The sequence below is a fragment of the Schistocerca serialis genome, chromosome 2 (genome assembly GCF_023864345.2).
Source record: "Schistocerca serialis cubense isolate TAMUIC-IGC-003099 chromosome 2, iqSchSeri2.2, whole genome shotgun sequence".
NCBI classification, from domain to species: domain Eukaryota; kingdom Metazoa; phylum Arthropoda; class Insecta; order Orthoptera; family Acrididae; genus Schistocerca; species Schistocerca serialis.
In genome coordinates, this window is record NC_064639.1 from 1,040,961,756 (window position 1) to 1,040,981,610 (window position 19,855).

Here is a 19,855-nt window from a genome sequence, read left to right on the forward strand (position 1 = left end):
ATGTGACATCAAAAATACCACCAAAATTGGCAAAAAAAGTCTAAACTGGCAGTAAACACATGGAAATTGTCAAAAAAAGGCAGTAAAACTTGGCAAAAAGTTATTGCAAGTTTGGCAAAAGAAGCACTGAATCTGTTAAAAAGTAACACCGAATCTGGAAAAAAACACTGAGTCCAGAAAAAAATAACACTGAATCTGGTGGAAAAACATCAAATCTGGAAAAAAGCACAAGGATTACACCAAAATTGGTAAAAAAATATAACGAAAACACGGGAACTGACAAAGAAGAGACTTTCGCAGATAAAACAGCAGTGAATTTGGCAAAAAATAGCCCCAAAATTGGCAAAAAGTAACACCAAATTTGGCTGTAAAATAAAACAAATCTTTCCTGGTCCTATTACTGTAGTAACAATGTTTACGTTGCCTGATGATAATCATATATAGAAACTAGTAATGCATAAATGTCTGGAAAACAACAATAAATCCTGTCTATTGCCTTCATACCTTTTTTATTATGCCAGCATACATCGCAAAGTTACAGCTTCATTATCATCACAGATGACAGAGCTATGATTGCGAATTGTACTTTGGCATAATAAAAATGATATAATGGCTGTAGACAGAATTTATACAAGGGGCATACAAAGGGTAATGCAACACAATTTTTTTTTTTTTTTTTTTTTTTTCTTTTCTGAAGGCAGCTTGGTTTTATTCAGGATTTCAATACATCATATTATTCCCTGCTCTTTTGGCTACAAAACCATTTTCTTCTACACAATCTCCATGTAATGTGATGGCCTTACGCCTCCTTACTGGAAGGGCCTGTGAGATTTACATTGGGAGAAACCAAATCTCGCTTGTGGAGAAGAGTCAGGCACAGCTGTGGTGTGGTGATCAAAAAGTAACGGGAATTTTTTAATTCAAGGGCTTTATGCGTCCAATTTTCAAAACTTTTTTTTAACCTGGTTGGTAGACGTGTTCCTGATGTATATTTGCATTTTCAGCTGTTGTGGATATTTAGTTTATTGTTGTAATTTGGAAAAAAGTTGTAAGTGTTTTCAAGTAATTGGTGAATTTTAACTACAAAAAATATGGATCAAAGAATTTTTATTGAATTTTGATTGAAAAAAAAAATTGAAAAAGTTCTCTACCACATTCAAAATGTTGACTGTGGCTTTCAGCAAATCTACTACAAATAAGACAAGAGTTTGAGTGGTATAAAACGTTTCAAAGAGGGTTGAGAAGCTGGTGAAGGTGACGACCCCCTGGATGCCCTAGCGCATCAATTACCAACAACAATGTGGAAGAAGTAAAGAACATTCTTCTTGAAAGTCACTGAATCACAATCAGAGAGGTTGCTGATGATGTCGGCATATCATTTTACTCAAGCCGAGCAGTTTTTTTTAATGTTTGGGGCATGAAACATGCGACAGAAGGGTTTGTTCGAAATTGTTGAATTTCAACTAAAAATGACATTGCGCATACATCGTGTAGGAATTGCTGAATGATTTCGACAATGATCCAGAACTTCTAAAAAATTCGTGAAGGTTGATCACATGTGAAGGTTCTTCTCACTGTTTTCTTTGATTACAGTGGGATAGTGCATCGTGAGTTCCTGCCTTATGGTCGTACAGTCAATAAGAAACGTGCCAAAGTTGCGTTACAATAATGCTCCTGCTCCACTTCATTGCTTGTTCATGATTTTTTGGCAAAAAGAAAAGAAAAAAACGTAATGTTGCCTCAGCCACCATATTCACTGGACATGGCCCCCTTGTGACTTCTTTCTATTCCCCTAGGCTGAAGAGAACTATGAAAGGATGTCATTTTGTGAGCACTGATGATGTCAGAACAGAATTGTTGAAGGAGCTGAACACTGTAATGAAAAATAAGTTCCAGAAGGGCTCCCAAGATTAGAAAAAGCTCTGGCACAAGTGTATTATATCTGAGGGGGACTACTTGGAACAGGACAAAGTTGACATTGATGAACAAATAAAGGTACTTAAAAAAAATGAAAATCCTGTTACTTTCTTATCAAGCCTCATACATATTAATATGCAACATATTTTGTATACAAATAGGTTTATTCGTGCGCCCCTTGTAACATGTTTGTGATTTTTATGTGATAAACAATATTTCTTTCGTCTCTAACCATCAGTACACGTGCTTCAGATCCTCTTTGGTTGTTTCTTCCTGCATAAATACATTTTTTCACATTTAAAGGAGGTGTTGAGTTACATACAGGCACAAAGACAAAGAATACTAGCAATATTTAAGTTTCTGCAAAAAGTCTTTCCTCGGAAGCAGAACACATTCACATAACAAGAACAACTCACATGCAAATGAATACTGTGTCTAGTTGCTAAAGCACAACTGCAGGCCTGAAGTTGGGCCTTAGCACCCAGAGATTGTACCAATATATTGAGAGTTATTGTTGTGTGAAAGAGTGAGAGTTCTACTTCTGAGGAAGGACTTTGGTGAAAGTTTAAATATCTCTAGTATGCTTTTTCTTTGTGTCTGTCAGCAACTCAGCTCCTGCTCTAAGTGGTGAGTAGCAATCAGTCCTTTCCATATTGTTGTTATTCTGTATCTATGTGTATACTCTGCAAATCAGCATGAGATGCAAGGCAGAGGGTGCGCCCCATTGTACCAGTTATTATGGTATCTTCCTGTTCCATTAATGTATGGAGCGCAGGAAGAATGATTGTTTGAGTGCCTCTGTGCGTGCAGTAGTTATTCTAATTTTATCCTCACGGTCCTTATGTGAGTGATACGTAGGGTGTTGTAATATACTTCCCAGAGTAATCATTTAAAGCTGGTTCTTAAAATTTTAACAGACTTTCTCGGGACATTTTGTCTATCTTCAAGAGCCTTCCACTTCAGTGACACCCTCCCACAGATTAGACAAACCTGTGACAATTTGTGCTGCCCTTCTCTGTATACATTCAGTATCTCCTGTTAGGTCTATCTGGTGCAGGTCCCACACACTTGATCTATATTCTAGAACAGGCTGCACAAGTCATTTGTAAGCAGTCTCCGTTGTAGATTGACTGCACTTCCCCAGTGTTTTAGTAATAAACCAATGTGTAACATCTTCTTTACCCACGACTGAACGTACGAGGGGGTACCCAAAAAGATCCGGAATAACATTGCCGTGGGCAGAGCTTGTTTAGTACGCATTTCTGCCACTAGGCACATATAGCGCAACTCATTGCCAGTTCAGTGCCGCCTGTGTTGTTGACCTGGCTTATTCTGTTCATTTGCAGTGATTGTTTTTGCTAGCACTGTTTTGTTCTTGTTTCATTTTTTATGATAGCATGTTTAAATCAACAATGTGCAGCTGTGAAATTTCTTATTTCTACTTGGTAAAAATGATGCTGAAACTGTTTTAATGTTGAAAACAACTTACCAAGATGATGCTATGGGAAAAACTCAAGTGCACCCGTGGTTTGCTTGATTTAAAAATGGCGACATGTCGATCGATGATAAACCTTGTTCTGGACATCCAACAACTGCCCGAATCGATGGAAATATTGAAAAAAATTTGAGAGCCTGTTCTCACAGACCGTCGACAGACAGTTGATCAACTGTCTGAGATTAGTGTGTTATCTTGGAGTTCTGTTCAGTGAAATTTAATGGAAGATTTAGGAATGAAAAGGATTGCTGTCAAATTTGTTCCTGAGGTTCTGACTGACAATCAAAAAGGTACATCTAGTTGAAACATGTTGTGCTTTGAAACCACAGCTTGAAACTGATCCACATTTTCTATCAAATGTCGTTACTGATGATGAGCCATGGTGCTATGTTTACAACCCAGAAACAAAGTAATAGTAAAGGCCATCCAAAAAAATGTTGTCAAATCAAACATAAAAACAATGCTAATTTGCTTTTTTGATGCCAAGGGTATAGTTCATTCAGAGTTCGTTCCCACAAATCAGATCTTTTATTTGGAAGTTTTAAGAAGATTGCGCAACAGTGTTCATCTAAACAGACTCGATTTGTGGCAGACAGGAGACTGGTTCTTCCACAATGACAACGCTCTTGCACACACAGCTATCTCTGTTAGACAGTTTTTGGCTTAAAATGGCATGGCTTCACTCCTCCTCACACCTTACTCACCAGACCTGGCTCCATGTAACCTTTTCTTATTTCCACGCATGGAAAAGGGGCATGAAAGAACACCGATTTGACAACATTGAAGAAGTCAAGAAAAAATTGAGGGAGGAGATATCATCCTTTTCTAAAGATGACTACACAAAATGTTTCGAACAGTGGAGAGTATGTTGAAGGGGATAAAGTTGTTTGGTAACTAGTTTGAAAATGTCTAGCTTTTAAAAAATGATATTTTTTTTACCGCACCATATGGGATCATTCCATTCCATATCCCTACAAAGTGTTACACCCAGGTATTTGTATGAGTTGGCCGATTCCAACAGTGACTCATAGTCATAGGATACTATGTTTTTTCGTTTTGTGAAGTTCAAAATTTTACATTTCTGAACATTTAAAGCAAGGTGCCAAGCTCTGCACCATTTTGAAATCTTATCGAGGTCTGACTGCATATTTATGCAGCTTCTTTCAGATAGTACTTCATTATAGATAACTACATTATTTGCAAAAAGTGTGAGGTTACTATTAATATTGTCTGCGAGGTCATTAATATACAACATGAACATCAAGGGTCCCAACACACTTCCCTGGGGCACACACAAAGTTACTACTACATCTGATGACGACTCTCCATCCAAGACAACATGTGGCATCTTCTCTACCAAAAAGTCCTCAATCCAGTCACAAATTTCACTTAATGCCACATATGATCACAATTTTGATAATAAGCATAGGTGCGGTACTGAGTCAGATGATTCTCGAAAATCAAGAAACACTGCATCTACCTGGTTGCCTTGATCCAAAGCTTTCAGTATGCCATGTGAGAAAAGTGCGAGTTAGGTTTCACATGATCGATGTTTTCGAAATCCATGCTGTTTGGCATTGAGAAAGTCATTCTGTTTCATATACCTCATTATGTTTGAGTTCAGAATATGTTCTAAGATTCTACAACAAATCAAAGTCCGAGGATATTGGGTGATAGTTTTGTGGATCACTTCGACTACCCTTCTTGTAGACATGTGTGAACTGTGCCTTTTTCCAAGAACAGGGCACAGTTTTGTGTTCGAGCGATCATCAATAAATTATAGTTAGAAGAGAGGCTAACTCAGCCACAAATGCAGTTTAGAATCTGGCAGAAATTCCATTGGGCCCTGGAGCTTTGTTCAGTTTTAATGATTTCAGCTGTTTCTCAACAACACCGACACTAATACTTATTCCATTAATCTTTTCAGTGGTACAAGGATTCCATTGGGACAATTCCCCTGGGTTTTCCTTTGTAAAGGAACATTTGAAAAGAAAGTTAAGCTTCTCAGCTTTTGCTTTGCTACCCGCAATTTTATTTCATGTCTCATTCACTAGGGACTGGACACTAACTTTGGTGCCATTAACAGCCTTTACATACGGCCAGAATTTCTTTGGGTTCTGTGGAAGATCACTTGACAATATTATGCTATGGTAATCATTGAAGACATCACTCATTGCTTTCTTAACAACCAAACACGTTTATTCAGCATCTCTCTATCTATAACCCTACACTTTGTTTTACACCTGTTATGAAGTAATCTCAGTTTCTTTAGAAGTTTCTGTACAGTGACTTATACCATAGAGGTTCCCTCCCATTATGAACTGTTCTACTGGGTACATATCTAGCCAGTGCATGGTCAACTATTCTTTTAAACTTGAGTCATAGTTCCTCCACAGGCTCCTGCCCTTTGCTGAAAAATTCAAGTTCCTCATTGAGATATGACACTACCGATGTTTTATAGTTTACTGAACGTATATATTCTGCTTGTTTCATTTGTCCTTTATACTTTGGTAGTCGTTGCTTCAGCCACATCACGGTCACTGATACCAGTTTCGGTGTCGACATCCTCAAAGAGGTAAGGTCTGTTTGTTGCCATTAGATCCAATATATTTCCATAATGAGTGGGATTTGTAACTGTCTGTTCTAGGTAGTTTTCAGAGAAGGCATTTAGTAAAGTTTCACAGGATGTCTTATCACACCCACTGCTAGCAAAACTGTAATTTTACCAGTTAATTGTTGGATGAATAAACTCTCCACCGATGATTACAATGATTGGGGAGCTTATGTACAAGTGAACTGAGGTTTTCTCTGGTTTTCAGTTACTTCAGGAGATGAGTCTGCTCTGGACATTCCATTGTTTGTTTTTCACATTTGACTGAGTCATTTTATTTCCATGTCTTAAGTAATTTTGCTTCAACATATTTTTATTATTATTAATTATTATTCTGATTGTGTGTTGATCATAAACACTAGTTAATTTCATGCCTTTAATTTCAACCTTGACAGGTTGTAATTTTTTTACTGAAAATTTTTGCTACTATTTCGTCATCCCCATAGTATGTTGAACCTCTGTAGATTGTCTACATAAGTGAATATGCCATTAGTTTCAAATTCATTCTTTAACAAAGTAGCATATGTCAGCAATGCTAGACTTCCAACAAAGAGAATATTACTATGTCACCAGTAGACTATGATACGACATTATTAGGCTTCTCCTTGGAATACCAGTTAATAAAGAAGAAAAGAAATACAAAATAACACGTTCTGAAGTGACTCCACACCACCTTCAACTGTTACCTTTTATTTTTGCACTATAGCATAATTTTGACCTTAGACCCTATGCCATTTTTAAGTACCATTCGTTGGCTGTTTCATATTTAAAATCTGTGATTGACAGTATTACCGTACTGGTTAGATAGTTTCATGTTCCAGGGAACATCTTGCCTGATAAATCATAATGGTGTTGAATGAGTCCTTTTACGTTCACCTCAACAATTAATTTGTAATTTGTAAACATGGATACTTGCTCAACAGTCATATGTTTTTTGTTTCTGGTGTGTTGGACATATTGTACATGTAGTATATTACTTGGCCTAGTACTAAAAATTCATATTACAACTGGAACCATTGTTAAGATAGAATCTCACAAAGTTAAAATCACATGTGGTAAAACACACAATAACACTCTAGGTACAGTTTATGGCTGAGCAGCAGCGAGGATGTATTTCAGTAAAGACTGTAATGCTTGGAAAGTCTGGAGAAAGCTTTTATCCAGCTATGGTTGTCAAATGGCTGATGATTATGAAATGAAGCACACTGTCCATTCCATTTACTGATTTAAGTATGGTTGTCAGAATGTCCTAGTGAAAATTCTGTTACCGTTAATTGAAATGCTAAAACACACACACACACACACACACACACACACACACACACACATTACTGCAGCATCTGTTGGAAAATAACAGACAACTTCACTAGTAGATGCACCTAGCTATACTCACTCAATACGTTGTGAAATCTCATTTATCTAGGCAGTGAGGCTTGAATCACTCTGATGTCTTTGTATATAACGATTGTCTGTCATCCTGCTGCAAAGATATGTCTTCAGACATGGCAAGGTTGAGAAAGATCTCTCCGCAGTGATGTTTGTTACAGGAAATGTGCTCGGCAATAACACAAGACTGTAATACTTGGCAGTGCCGTTGCCCTTTGATAGGCTTCTACTGGAGACTTTGGCGTATTTTCGTCCATTTGTGCTAAAGTTGTAGCTCTCCCTTCAAATCTACAAAACAAGGGAATTGTGTGCATCAGCACTTTGCAAAATTCTCCATGTCTGTATCACTAAAAGTTCTGCGACAGCAATTTTTGTAGATGTCCAATTCTTTGCAGCTGGGTTCTAAGGAATCTTAACGACATTTCATTTAATAGATGATTGAAAAAAGGTATAAACACTGACAGGCAGTAATACTCTTCTTCCAACTGTGTCTGAAAATTGAGTACAGTGGTTTGACAGTTTGCTAGCCTGAAAATTATTTTAAATGTGTCTGTGCTAATTTTACATTGCTTTTGGAGGCTTTTTTGTGGCTGGTGACAAACTTCATTGCCGAAAGAGTATCAGTTTCAATGGCCTGTAAAGATCAAGATGAAGGGTTATAAAGATCAAGATGAAGGGTTATTCCCAGAATGTCAACAAGGATGATAAAGCTCACATTGAATTCTGACAATACGTAGCTTGGAGCAGCAGAAATGCAGGTGAGCATGTCTGTCTCCTTTATCAGCCAGTTATTTGCAAAATTAGAGGGAGACATGGGAAGACATCTAAAAAGTCAAAATTGCTTCATGTCTTTACACCTGTCTTGTATTTTTTTACTATATTTTGAATGAGTTTCTTCTTTGAAGAGAGATGTTCTTTCAGCTGACTCTTGGAGAATGGTTGCTGCACCTGAAATAACTCCCAAAGGATTTGTTTATGTAGGTATGGTGCAGGCATTACTGATGGGTAAGTTAAGTCAATGGCTTCCACAGTGAGTATAAAATGCTACAGGTTTAATACTGGATATGCAGACCTGGACACCTTTTATTTTACTGCTCATATTGACCCCCTATAGTATGCTTGTCACCAGCACAGCGAAATGTGTAAGTTCTGGTACTCCAATTCTCACAGTATATTGCAAACTATATTTTAACCAGTAAGAACCACAGTCTGGACAGACTTGAGAAAATCTTCTTTGACTTCATTTGTATCCACATCGAAATAGTGAATATGAATGGATAATTGCTCACTAATATAAACAACTGTAGTCCAACAGTCAAGATAGAGAAATTTTCGTTTCTTTTAATTTTGTTTATTACATTGTCTGTTGTTAATTACCCACAATTCTCAATACATTTTACATCGATTTATGAATGAAGGAAGCATTTTTAGTGCACTTTTTCCTGTGGTCGAGTAGTATCTCATCTCCAGCATCTATTCAGAACTTCAGCAAAGCTCTGAAGTTGCCTTCTCAAGCAGAACTTACCAATTCTAAATCACTGTCATCCACTTTTCCTCTTAATGTAATGTTCTGCATTCTACATAATATAATCATTTTTATAGTGGGCATAAGTTTTTTTTTCTTTTTACAGTTCTCTTCTTTAATTTTGCTCTCCTGGGGGTCTCATTTGGGCAGTAGTATCTATTGACTTCCCCTTTTCCTTCATCAAAAATTGAGAGAGGCTACCCCACTTGCCTTTTGGTATTTGGTACTCTCATGGCATGTGTGAATTTCAACACTTTCTTATATAATGTGTGTGGTTCTGCCACTAACTTTTTCAATTTCACATCATTTGTATTTGCCGATGCACAAAAATAATGTGCACCTTGCATAAGCCACCACCAGCAGTTTTATTGTGTAGAAACCACTCATATCCCTTAAACCAACATATTTGAAGAGAAAGTTTTTTATTTCCTTCGGGAAATAATGAAAACTTAAGAGTTAGTGTTCACCCCAGGTTTAATAGTTTACCTCTAATTTAAACAACAAAAGGAAAATAATTATTTACATTGGTGTAGTCAACAAAATTTTATGTTGTTGTTGTTGTTGTTGTTGTTGTGGTCTTCAATCCTGAGACTGGTTTGATGCAGCTCTCCATGCTACTCTATCCTGTGCAAACTTCTTCATCTCCCAGAACCTACTGCAACCTACATCCTTCTGAATTTGCTTAGTGTATTCATCTCTTAGTCTCCCTCTACGATTTTTACCCTCCACACTGCCCTCCAATACTAAATTGGTGATCCCTTGACGCCTCAACACATGTCCTACCAACCGATCCCTTCTTCTAGTCAAGTTGTGCCACAAACTTCTCTTCTCCCCAATCCTATTCAATACTTCCTCATTAGTTAGGTGATCTACCCATCTAATCTTCAGCATTCTTCTGTAGCACCACATTTCGAAAGCTTCTATTCTCTTCTTGTCCAAACTATTTATCGTCCATGTTTCACTTCCATACATGGCTACACTCCATACAAATACTTTCAGAAATGACTTCCTGACACTTAAATCTATACTCGATGTTAACAAATTTCTCTTCTTCAGAAACGTTTTCCTTGCCATTGCCAGTCTACATTTTATATCCTCTCTACTTCGACCATCATCAGTTATTTTGCTCCCCAAACAGCAAAATTCCTTTACTACTTTAAGTGTCTCATTTCCTAATCTAATTCCCTCAGCATCACCTGACTTAATTCGACTACATTCCATTATCCTCGTTTTGCTTTTGTTGATGTTCATCTTATACCCTCCTTTCAAGACACTATCCATTCCATTCAACTGCTCTTCCAAGTCCTTTGTTGTCTCTGACAGAATTACAATGTCATCAGCAAACCTCAAAGTTTTTATTTCTTCTCCATGGATTTTAATACCTACTCTGAATTGTTTTTTTGTTTCCTTCACTGCTTGCTCAATATACAGATTGAATAACATCGGGGAGAGACTACAACCCTGTCTCGCTCCCTTCCCAACCACTGCTTCCCTTTTATGTCCCTCGACTCTTATAACTGCCATCTGGTTTCTGTACAAATTGTAAATAACCTTTCGCTCCCTGTATTTTACCCCTCCCACCTTCAGAATTTGAAAGAGCGTATTCTAGTCAACATTGTCAAAAGCTTTCTCCAAGTCTACAAATGCTAGAAATGTAGGTTTGCCTTTTCTTAATCTAGCTTCTAAGATACGTCGTAGGGTCAGTATTGCCTCATGTGTTCCAACATTTCTACGGAATCCAAACTGATCTTCCCCGAGGTTGGCTTCTACTAGTTTTTCCATTCGTCTGTAAAGAACCCGCGTTAGTATTTTGCAGCCGTGACTTATTAAACTGATAGTTCAGTAGTTTTCACATCTGTCAACACCTGCTTTCTTTGGGATTGGAATTATTATATTCTTCTTGAAGTCTGAGGGTATTTCGCCTGTTTCATACATCTTGCTCACCAGATGGTAGAGTTTCGTCAGGACTGGCTCTCCCAAGGCTGTCAGTAGTTCTAATGGAATGTTGTCTACTCCCGGGGCCTTGTTTCGACTCAGGTCTTTCAGTGCTCTGTCAAACTCTCCACGCAGTATTATATCTTCCATTTCATCTTCATCTACATCTACATCCTCTTCCATTTCCATAATATTGTCCTTAAGTACATCGCCCTTGTATAGACCCTCTATATACTCCTTCCACCTTTCTGCTTTCCCTTCTTTGCTTAGAACTGGGTTTCCATCTGAGCTTTTGATATTCATACTTTCCTGTAGGCTGTATCTATCTTACCCGTAGTGAGATAAGCCTCTACATCCTTACGTTTGTCCTCTAGCCATGCCTGCTTAGCTATTTTGCACTTCCTGTCGATCTCATTTTTGAGACGTTTTTATTCCTTTTTGCCTGCTTCATTTACTGCATTTTTATATTTTCTCCTTTCATCAATTAAATTCAGTTTTTCTTCTGTCACCCAAGGATTTCTACTAGCCCTCGTCTTTTTATACACATATTTTTAGCATTGGAGAACAGAGTCTTCAAACAAGTTATAAATTTTTGTATTTTTTTATTGAAAATGAAACTCCTCCAGCTGTATTTAAGATTTCATATTTATTTGGCTACTAGTTTCGACGTTGCGTCAACGTCATCATCAGTCCCGTACACTTTGATATTGTCAAAGTGTACGGGCCCGAAGATGATGACGCAATGCCGAAACTAGTTTCGATGTTGCGTCAACGTCATCTTCAGGCCCGTACGCTTTGATATCGTCAAAGAGTACGGGCCCGAAGATGATGATGCAGTGTCGAAACTAGTAGCCAAATAAATATGAAATCTTAAATACAGCTGGAGGAGTTTCATTTTCAATAAAAAAAATTATACCAGCTGATGTCCCACCATCATCCAATTTAAATTTGGATGTACGAAGATAAAAAAAAATGGTGGACACAGACACATAGTTAAAAAAAACTGTAATTGAGAATTAATATTAATTTCTTTTATTTATTATAAGTGGCCACAGTCCTGTCTGTAACTGTCTAAGATAGTTATGTTACTTATATAGCACAATCCATACAAATTTTAAAAATGGATGTATGTATACCTGTATGTATGTGTGTTCCACATTTCTTAAACCATTGGACTGATTTCAGTCGAAATTCAGTACACATATCATTTGCTATGTGGAAAGTTTCACTGTAGGGGTAAGACTGAGCCATCCATCAAAGGAGTGAGGGTTGGGGTGAAGAAACAGTGTAGCCGACAACGCAAGAATACCCATACTTTAGTCATCTAGTATTTGTGAAAGAGAGCACTTAGAGATTTACAACAAACTTTACACAAAATTTCAAAGCTTAGCAAAATGATGAAAGGAAAAACTTTTATCAATAAAATTAGAAGGAAGGTCAGCATTGGCCATAATTTTGATGAAATATTAACAACAAAATCGATTTTCGATCACGTAACGATCGTCTTCAATGCTGGAAGTTAAACATTTCACATAGTGATCAGTGAATAAGAAACACAAGACCACAAATACACCTGAGTATAAACCAACTATTGGTAAGAACATACCTTTAGCGTGCAAATTAAAACTCGTAGGCACTGGTGTCTAGTTATTGGCAGTAACAGAAGCTATGAAACGATCACCGTAACTGAAGCCGCTGTTTACATTCACCTCTACAGCAGATCTCGATGTGACAGGGACTTGGAACGCCCTCTATGTGACATGTCATGTGAAGACTTAAAACTACTTTATTTGGCAAGTGATTACCACAAAATACCAAAAGTGCACTTGCAAATCGTTAATTGAATATCTCAAATTTAAAATTGTACGTTAAAAACGCATAAACACATGAAAGTGATGACGATTTAAATTTCTGGTCTATTGGGAAAACGTGTGTTTATTTCATGGTGTTGGTTTGTCACCACATGTTAATTGCTTTAGTAAGTAATTGTGGAAAAATGTGTATAATCTGGTTCTAATTTGTCTACAGTATGATGTATATCTCGGGAATAATTTGTACTGTAGCCTTCCCTAACTTATGGCATTTTTCTGGATGCACAATATATATTACTACTTATCCACACCTTTCATTTTAGATTAATTTTTATGGCCTACTTTGGATATATGGGTATTTTCAAAATCAGCTTTTATGTTGTAAGGGGTCCCACTGCTGGTATAAGACAGATAATAAAATTATCTCCTTGATATGATTATTCAAAACTGTTTGCTTGACAGTTTCATTTCTGTGGTATCAACTGCAAATGTATGTATGATGTGTTCTGACCCAGTACTTGTGCAAAAGTGTATAACCAGAGTAAAAAAAAAATAAAAAATAAAGAAAAACAAAGAAACACAAAAAAAATAAAGTTGTTATATTAACTTAAGTACTTTGTTAAATTAACCTAATTATGTCATGTATTGGAAAATTCGACTCGTTCCACATCATTACGAAATATCGTATTCATGATCCATGGAACTAGTATTAATCTAATCTAATCTAATCTAATCTGATGTATTTTTTGGGACAAAGCTTTCATACTTCAAAGAGAACACTGTTTTCCTATACCCAAGTTCTGTTTGTATCATATGAGGAAATTTTTTCTATAAATAATAGGTGTGGTAGTGGAGGTTTCTACTAGGCTAGCATGCTTTGTACACTTGTGTCTCTAGCTAACATATCACTAATTTTTTTGCAGTTTTTAACAGTAGTTCTTATTGATGAGTGCACTAAACAATCTCTGCATCCACAATGTGCTTTTATATCATTCTGTTTTTCATAATTACGATTTTTTGTAATTAAGCCTCGGAAACAATTATAATGTGTTAACATGTCGAAATGGGATGAATGAGATGTGTGTGTCATCATGTCGTTAAATATGATAAAAAAGAATATTGTGTCCATGACATTTTGACATGTTAAATTGTGGCATATATTGCACAATCACCATTATTTATGTATTTGACTTCTTAGTTTCAACGAATATTTTACATAAATTAAGAACTTTGCACCTCTGACTTCCCACGCAAGATGGTGGTTACTGTGTTATAACAAATTCTGCTACATTTGATGTCATGTTACTTGTATATTTTTCTTTTTTACCAGTCCTGTAATCTGACACCTTGTAATTTACCTGTTGATTTTTATTCTTGCATGTTTCTTTTTTAAGTTGTTTTGAAAATAACACACCTGTGTATGTTGGCAAGATGTGCATTTCCCCCTTCCTTTTTGCTATGCATTGTTAATGTACAACTTTAAATTTTATATGTTCAATTAATGATTTGCAAGTGCACTTTTGGTATTTTGTGGTAATCTCTTGCCAAATAATGTAATGTTAAGTCTTCATGTGACACATGTCACATAGAGAGCGTTCCAAGCCCCTGTCACACAGAGGTCTGCTGTACAGGTGACTGTAAACAGCGGCTTCAGTTATTGTGATCGTTTCATAGCTTCTGTTACTGCTAATAACTAGACACCAGTGCCTACGAGCTTTAATTTGTACGCTAAAGGTATGTTCTTACCAATAGTTGGTTTATACTCAGGTGTATTTCTGGTCTTGTGTTTCTTATTCACTGATCACTATGTGAAATGTTTAACTGCCAGCCCTGAAGATGATAATTATGTGATTGAAAATCGATTTTGCTGTTAATAAATCATCAAAATTACAGCCAATGCTGACCTTCCTTCTAATTTTATGTATCACATGGTCGTTGTCCACACAGCACTCTATGGAGTCGCCAATCAATAAAAAGCTTATCGCTTACTACATTTTTGCTGATCATGCAGTAAAACTGCCACATGAAGTATGACATTTTAGTTTATTACTTCTTTACTTATAACTGTATCCATGACACTTTGTGCAGACAGTATTCAACTATACCACTGAATGTACCAGAAAATTTACATAATTGTACAACACTTAGTTCAGAAGATATGACATCGTAAACACTGAGACATGTGAGGAACTGCTGCATCATGCATGACATTTTAATTTATTACTACCTTATTATTGATTCTATTCACAACACATTTTGCATACAGTAGCCACGCAAACCACCGGATCTGCACAATACATTTTGCAGACAGTAGCCACGCATACCACTGGATCTTCCTGCAAAATTGTATCATTGTACAGCGTATAGTTCAGAAGATACATTATCATAAACATTGAGCTGTGTAGAAATGAAACTGCAGGGTAAAATTCGTTAGACACAGGTGAAATGTGTGTGAAATACATTTGTCTTGCGTGTATGCTGGCAAAGCCATGGGCAAAAAGCTCATCCTAAATCCCTGGAATGTTTTAATCAAATTTGGTATCAATATTATTTACAACCTGGAAAGAAATACATGTTCATTTTACACTGACATGTTTTACAACAAAAAGATTTTAAGGCATACTCTGTTAAAAACGGTTGTGTTAAATCAAAAAATATGTTATGCAATCTTGGCTGTTGAATGCTTTTTAACAATTAAACAGATAGCCTTTCAGCTCTTTCAAAATGAGAAAATTCAGTCTGTTACTAAGATCGCATTCAATATTGTATATTTGGTACCTGTAGCTGTTCTAAACCAGAACTGATTTTAGTCCAATATATCCTTTTTTTTCCTTTATTTACGCCATCTGCCAGTATGACTATTCAGTTAGATATTTCATCTGTTTGAAAAATAAACACAGTGTCTTAATGTCCACATGCTTTTGTGTATGTAACAGCGTGTAAATTCTGTTTTGTGATATCATTATTGTGCCTTCTTTTGCAGAAAGTGGATGAAAATGATGTTGAAGATTACGAGAGATTTATGAACAAAAATCCAGAGCCACAACGCACACTAGGTGATGTAATTGCAGAAACAATAGCTCTGAAGCAAACTGAGTTGCAGACCCAGTTTTCAGATGCAGGAAGTGAGTGCAGTTATTATGTATATTTAAAGAAGTTATGTGTTTCTTTTGTAATCATACCTTTTTTCTCTGGAATACCTTCTTTGGACTGGGGGAGTCCTTCACACTCCATCACACCTTACTGCTCTATTTCGTACTGAAAGAAGAAAGCTCCTATCTGCACCTTGAAAATCATGATGTAACATAATTAAATAGCTTCCATTGTGGCTGTGTTAACATCTCAGTTCTTTTGCCACTTGATATGAAACAATGCATAATTAATAAGATGTGACCTGTTCATCACTTTAATAAATGACACTGTGTTGTACAGTACCTAACTTGTTATTGTGGATATACAAGTGCAGAGAATTAGTAGACAGTATGCTGCTTGATATTTTATTTTTGTATATAAGCTTATTTTGACTTTATTGCCTTCATCAGTACATGTGATGTGTTTGTAACACACCAGTAACAGTTCCATAGTACACAACCCACAACAACATAAATATCTTTGAATAAACAACTAGCTGTCAAACTTGAATTTATACGACTATCAAAATAATAAAAAATTCTTTTATAATATATGTGTGACATCAAATCATCGAACAACTTCAAAACGTTACTGAAAAAGTATTACCTCCAGCAACTACGGACAGCAGCAATTGTTTACTAAAAGTTAACAGATGTCAGGACATGAGTACAACATCCATTGTAAAAAAAAACTTTTATTAGTTATGTATTAAGTAAAATGCAATTGTTTGCAGGTGTACTGATGAAGCCAATAAAGCCAAAATAAGCTTATTTACAAAAATAAAATGCCAAGCATCATACTGTCTACTAATTCTGTGCATATGTCCTACTCCCCCCCCCCCCATGAACCATGGACCTTGCCGTTGGTGGGGAGGCTTGCGTGCCTCAGCGATACAGATAGCCGTACCGTAGGTGCAACCACAACGGAGGGGTATCTGTTGAGAGGCCAGACAAACGTGTGGTTCCTGAAGAGGGGCAGCAGCCTTTTCAGTAGTTGCAAGGGCAACAGTCTGGATGATTGACTGATCTGGCCTTGTAACAATAACCAAAACGGCCTTGCTGTGCTGGTACTGCGAACGGCTGAAAGCAAGGGGAAACTACAGCCGTAATTTTTCCCGAGGGCATGCAGCTTTACTGTATGATTACATGATGATGGCGTCCTCTTGGGTAAAATATTCCGGAGGTAAAATAGTCCCCCATTCGGATCTCCGGGCGGGGACTACTCAAGAGGATGTCGTTATCAGGAGAAAGAAAACTGGCGTTCTACGGATCGGAGCGTGGAATGTCAGATCCCTTAATCGGGCAGGTAGGTTAGAAAATTTGAAAAGGGAAATGGATAGGTTAAAGTTAGATATAGTGGGAATTAGTGAAGTTCGGTGGCAGGAGGAACAAGACTTCTGGTCAGGTGACTACAGGTTTATAAACACAAAATCAAATAGGGGTAATGCAGGAGTAGGTTTAATCATGAATAGGAAAATAGGAATGCGGGTAAGCTACTACAAACAGCATAGTGATCGCATTATTGTGGCCAAGATAGATACGAAGCCCACGCCTACTACAGTAGTACAAGTTTATATGCCAACTAGCTCTGCAGATGACGAAGAAATTGAAGAAATGTATGATGAAATAAAAGAAATTATTCAGATTGTGAAGGGAGACGAAAATTTAATAGTCATGGGTGACTGGAATTCGAGTGTAGGAAAAGGGAGAGAAGGAAACGTAGTAGGTGAATATGGATTGGGGGACAGAAATGAAAGAGGAAGCCGCCTGGTCGAATTTTGCACAGAGCACAACATAATCATAACTAACACTTGGTTTAAGAATCATGAAAGAAGGTTGTATACATGGAAGAACCCTGGAGATACTAAAAGGTATCAGATAGATTATATAATGGTAAGACAGAGATTTAGGAACCAGGTTTTAAATTGTAAGACATTTCCAGGGGCAGATGTGGACTCTGACCACAATCTATTGGTTATGACCTGTAGATTAAAACTGAAGAAACTGCAAAAAGGTGGGAATTTAAGGAGATGGGACCTGGATAAACTAAAAGAACCAGAGGTTGTACAGAGATTCAGGGAGAGCATAAGGGAGCAATTGACAGGAATGGGGGAAATAAATACAGTAGAAGAAGAATGGGTAGCTTTGAGGGATGAAGTAGTGAAGGCAGCAGAGGATCAAGTAGGTAAAAAGACTAGGGCTAGTAGAAATCCTTGGGTAACAGAAGAAATATTGAATTTAATTGATGAAAGGAGAAAATATAAAAATGCAGTAAGTGAAACAGGCAAAAAGGAATACAAACGTCTGAAAAATGAGATCGACAGGAAGTGCAAAATGGCTAAGCAGGGATGGCTAGAGGACAAATGTAAGGATGTAGAGGCCTATCTCACTAGGGGTAAGATAGATACCGCCTACAGGAAAATTAGAGAGACCTTTGGAGATAAGAGAACGACTTGTATGAATATCAAGAGCTCAGATGGAAACCCAGTTCTAAGCAAAGAAGGGAAAGCAGAAAGGTGGAAGGAGTATATAGAGGATCTATACAAGGGCGATGTACTTGAGGACAATATTATGGAAATGGAAGAGGATGTAGATGAAGATGAAATGGGAGATAGGATACTGCGGGAAGAGTTTGACAGAGCACTGAAAGACCTGAGTCGAAACAAGGCCCCCGGAGTAGACAATATTCCATTGGAACTACTGACGGCCGTGGGAGAGCCAGTCCTGACAAAACTCTACCATCTGGTGAGCAAGATGTATGAAACAGGCGAAATACCCTCAGACTTCAAGAAGAATATAATAATTCCAATCCCAAAGAAAGCAGGTGTTGACAGATGTGAAAATTACCGAACTATCAGCTTAATAAGTCACAGCTGCAAAATACTAACACGAATTCTTTACAGACGAATGGAAAAACTAGTAGAAGCCAACCTCGGGGAAGATCAGTTTGGATTCCGTAGAAACACTGGAACACGTGAGGCAATACTGACCTTACGACTTATCTTAGAAGAAAGATTAAGGAAAGGCAAACCTACGTTTCTAGCATTTGTAGACTTAGAGAAAGCTTTTGACAATGTTGACTGGAATACTCTCTTTCAAATTCTAAAGGTGGCAGGGGTAAAATACAGGGAGCGAAAGGCTATTTACAATTTGTACAGAAACCAGATGGCAGTTATAAGAGTTGAGGGACATGAAAGGGAAGCAGTGGTTGGGAAGGGAGTAAGACAGGGTTGTAGCCTCTCCCCGATGTTGTTCAATCTGTATATTGAGCAAGCAGTAAAGGAAACAAAAGAAAAATTCGGAGTAGGTATTAAAATTCATGGAGAAGAAATAAAAACTTTGAGGTTCGCCGATGACATTGTAATTCTGTCAGCGACAGCAAAGGACTTGGAAGAGCAGTTGAATGGAATGGACAGTGTCTTCAAAGGAGGATACAAGATGAACATCAACAAAAGCAAAACAAGGATAATGGAATGTAGTCTAATCAAGTCGGGTGATGCTGAGGGAATTAGATTAGGAAATGAGGCACTTAAAGTAGTAAAGGAGTTTTGCTATTTGGGGAGCAAAATAACTGATGATGGTCGAAGTAGAGAGGATATAAAATGTAGGCTGGCAATGGCAAGGAAAGCGTTTCTGAAGAAGAGAAACTTGTTAACATCGAGTATAGATTTAAGTGTCAGGAAGTCATTTCTGAAAGTATTCGTATGGAGTGTAGCCATGTATGGAAGTGAAACATGGACGATAAATAGTTTGGACAAGAAGAGAATAGAAGCTTTCGAAATGTGGTGCTACAGAAGAATGCTGAAGATTAGATGGGTAGATCACATAACTAATGAGGAAGTATTGAATAGGATTGGGGAGAAGAGAAGTTTGTGGCACAACTTGACCAGAAGAAGGGATCGGTTGGTAGGACATGTTCTGAGGCATCAAGGGATCACCAATTTAGTATTGGAGGGCAGTGTGGAGGGTAAAAATCGTAGAGGGAGACCAAGAGATGAATACACTAAGCAGATTCAGAAGGATGTAGGTTGCAGTAGGTACTGG

At 37.3% G+C, this 19,855-nt stretch overlaps 1 protein-coding gene across 1 annotated transcript in view; it reads left to right on the forward strand.

Moving 5' to 3' along the window:
• LOC126458461 (bystin) overlaps positions 1-19,855 on the forward strand; it is a 63,578-nt gene that overhangs the window by 18,247 nt on the left and 25,476 nt on the right. The window contains exon 3 of the mRNA XM_050095532.1: positions 15,664-15,805. Coding sequence (XP_049951489.1) covers positions 15,664-15,805 — 142 coding nt within the window. The remainder of the gene's footprint in view (positions 1-15,663; positions 15,806-19,855) is intronic.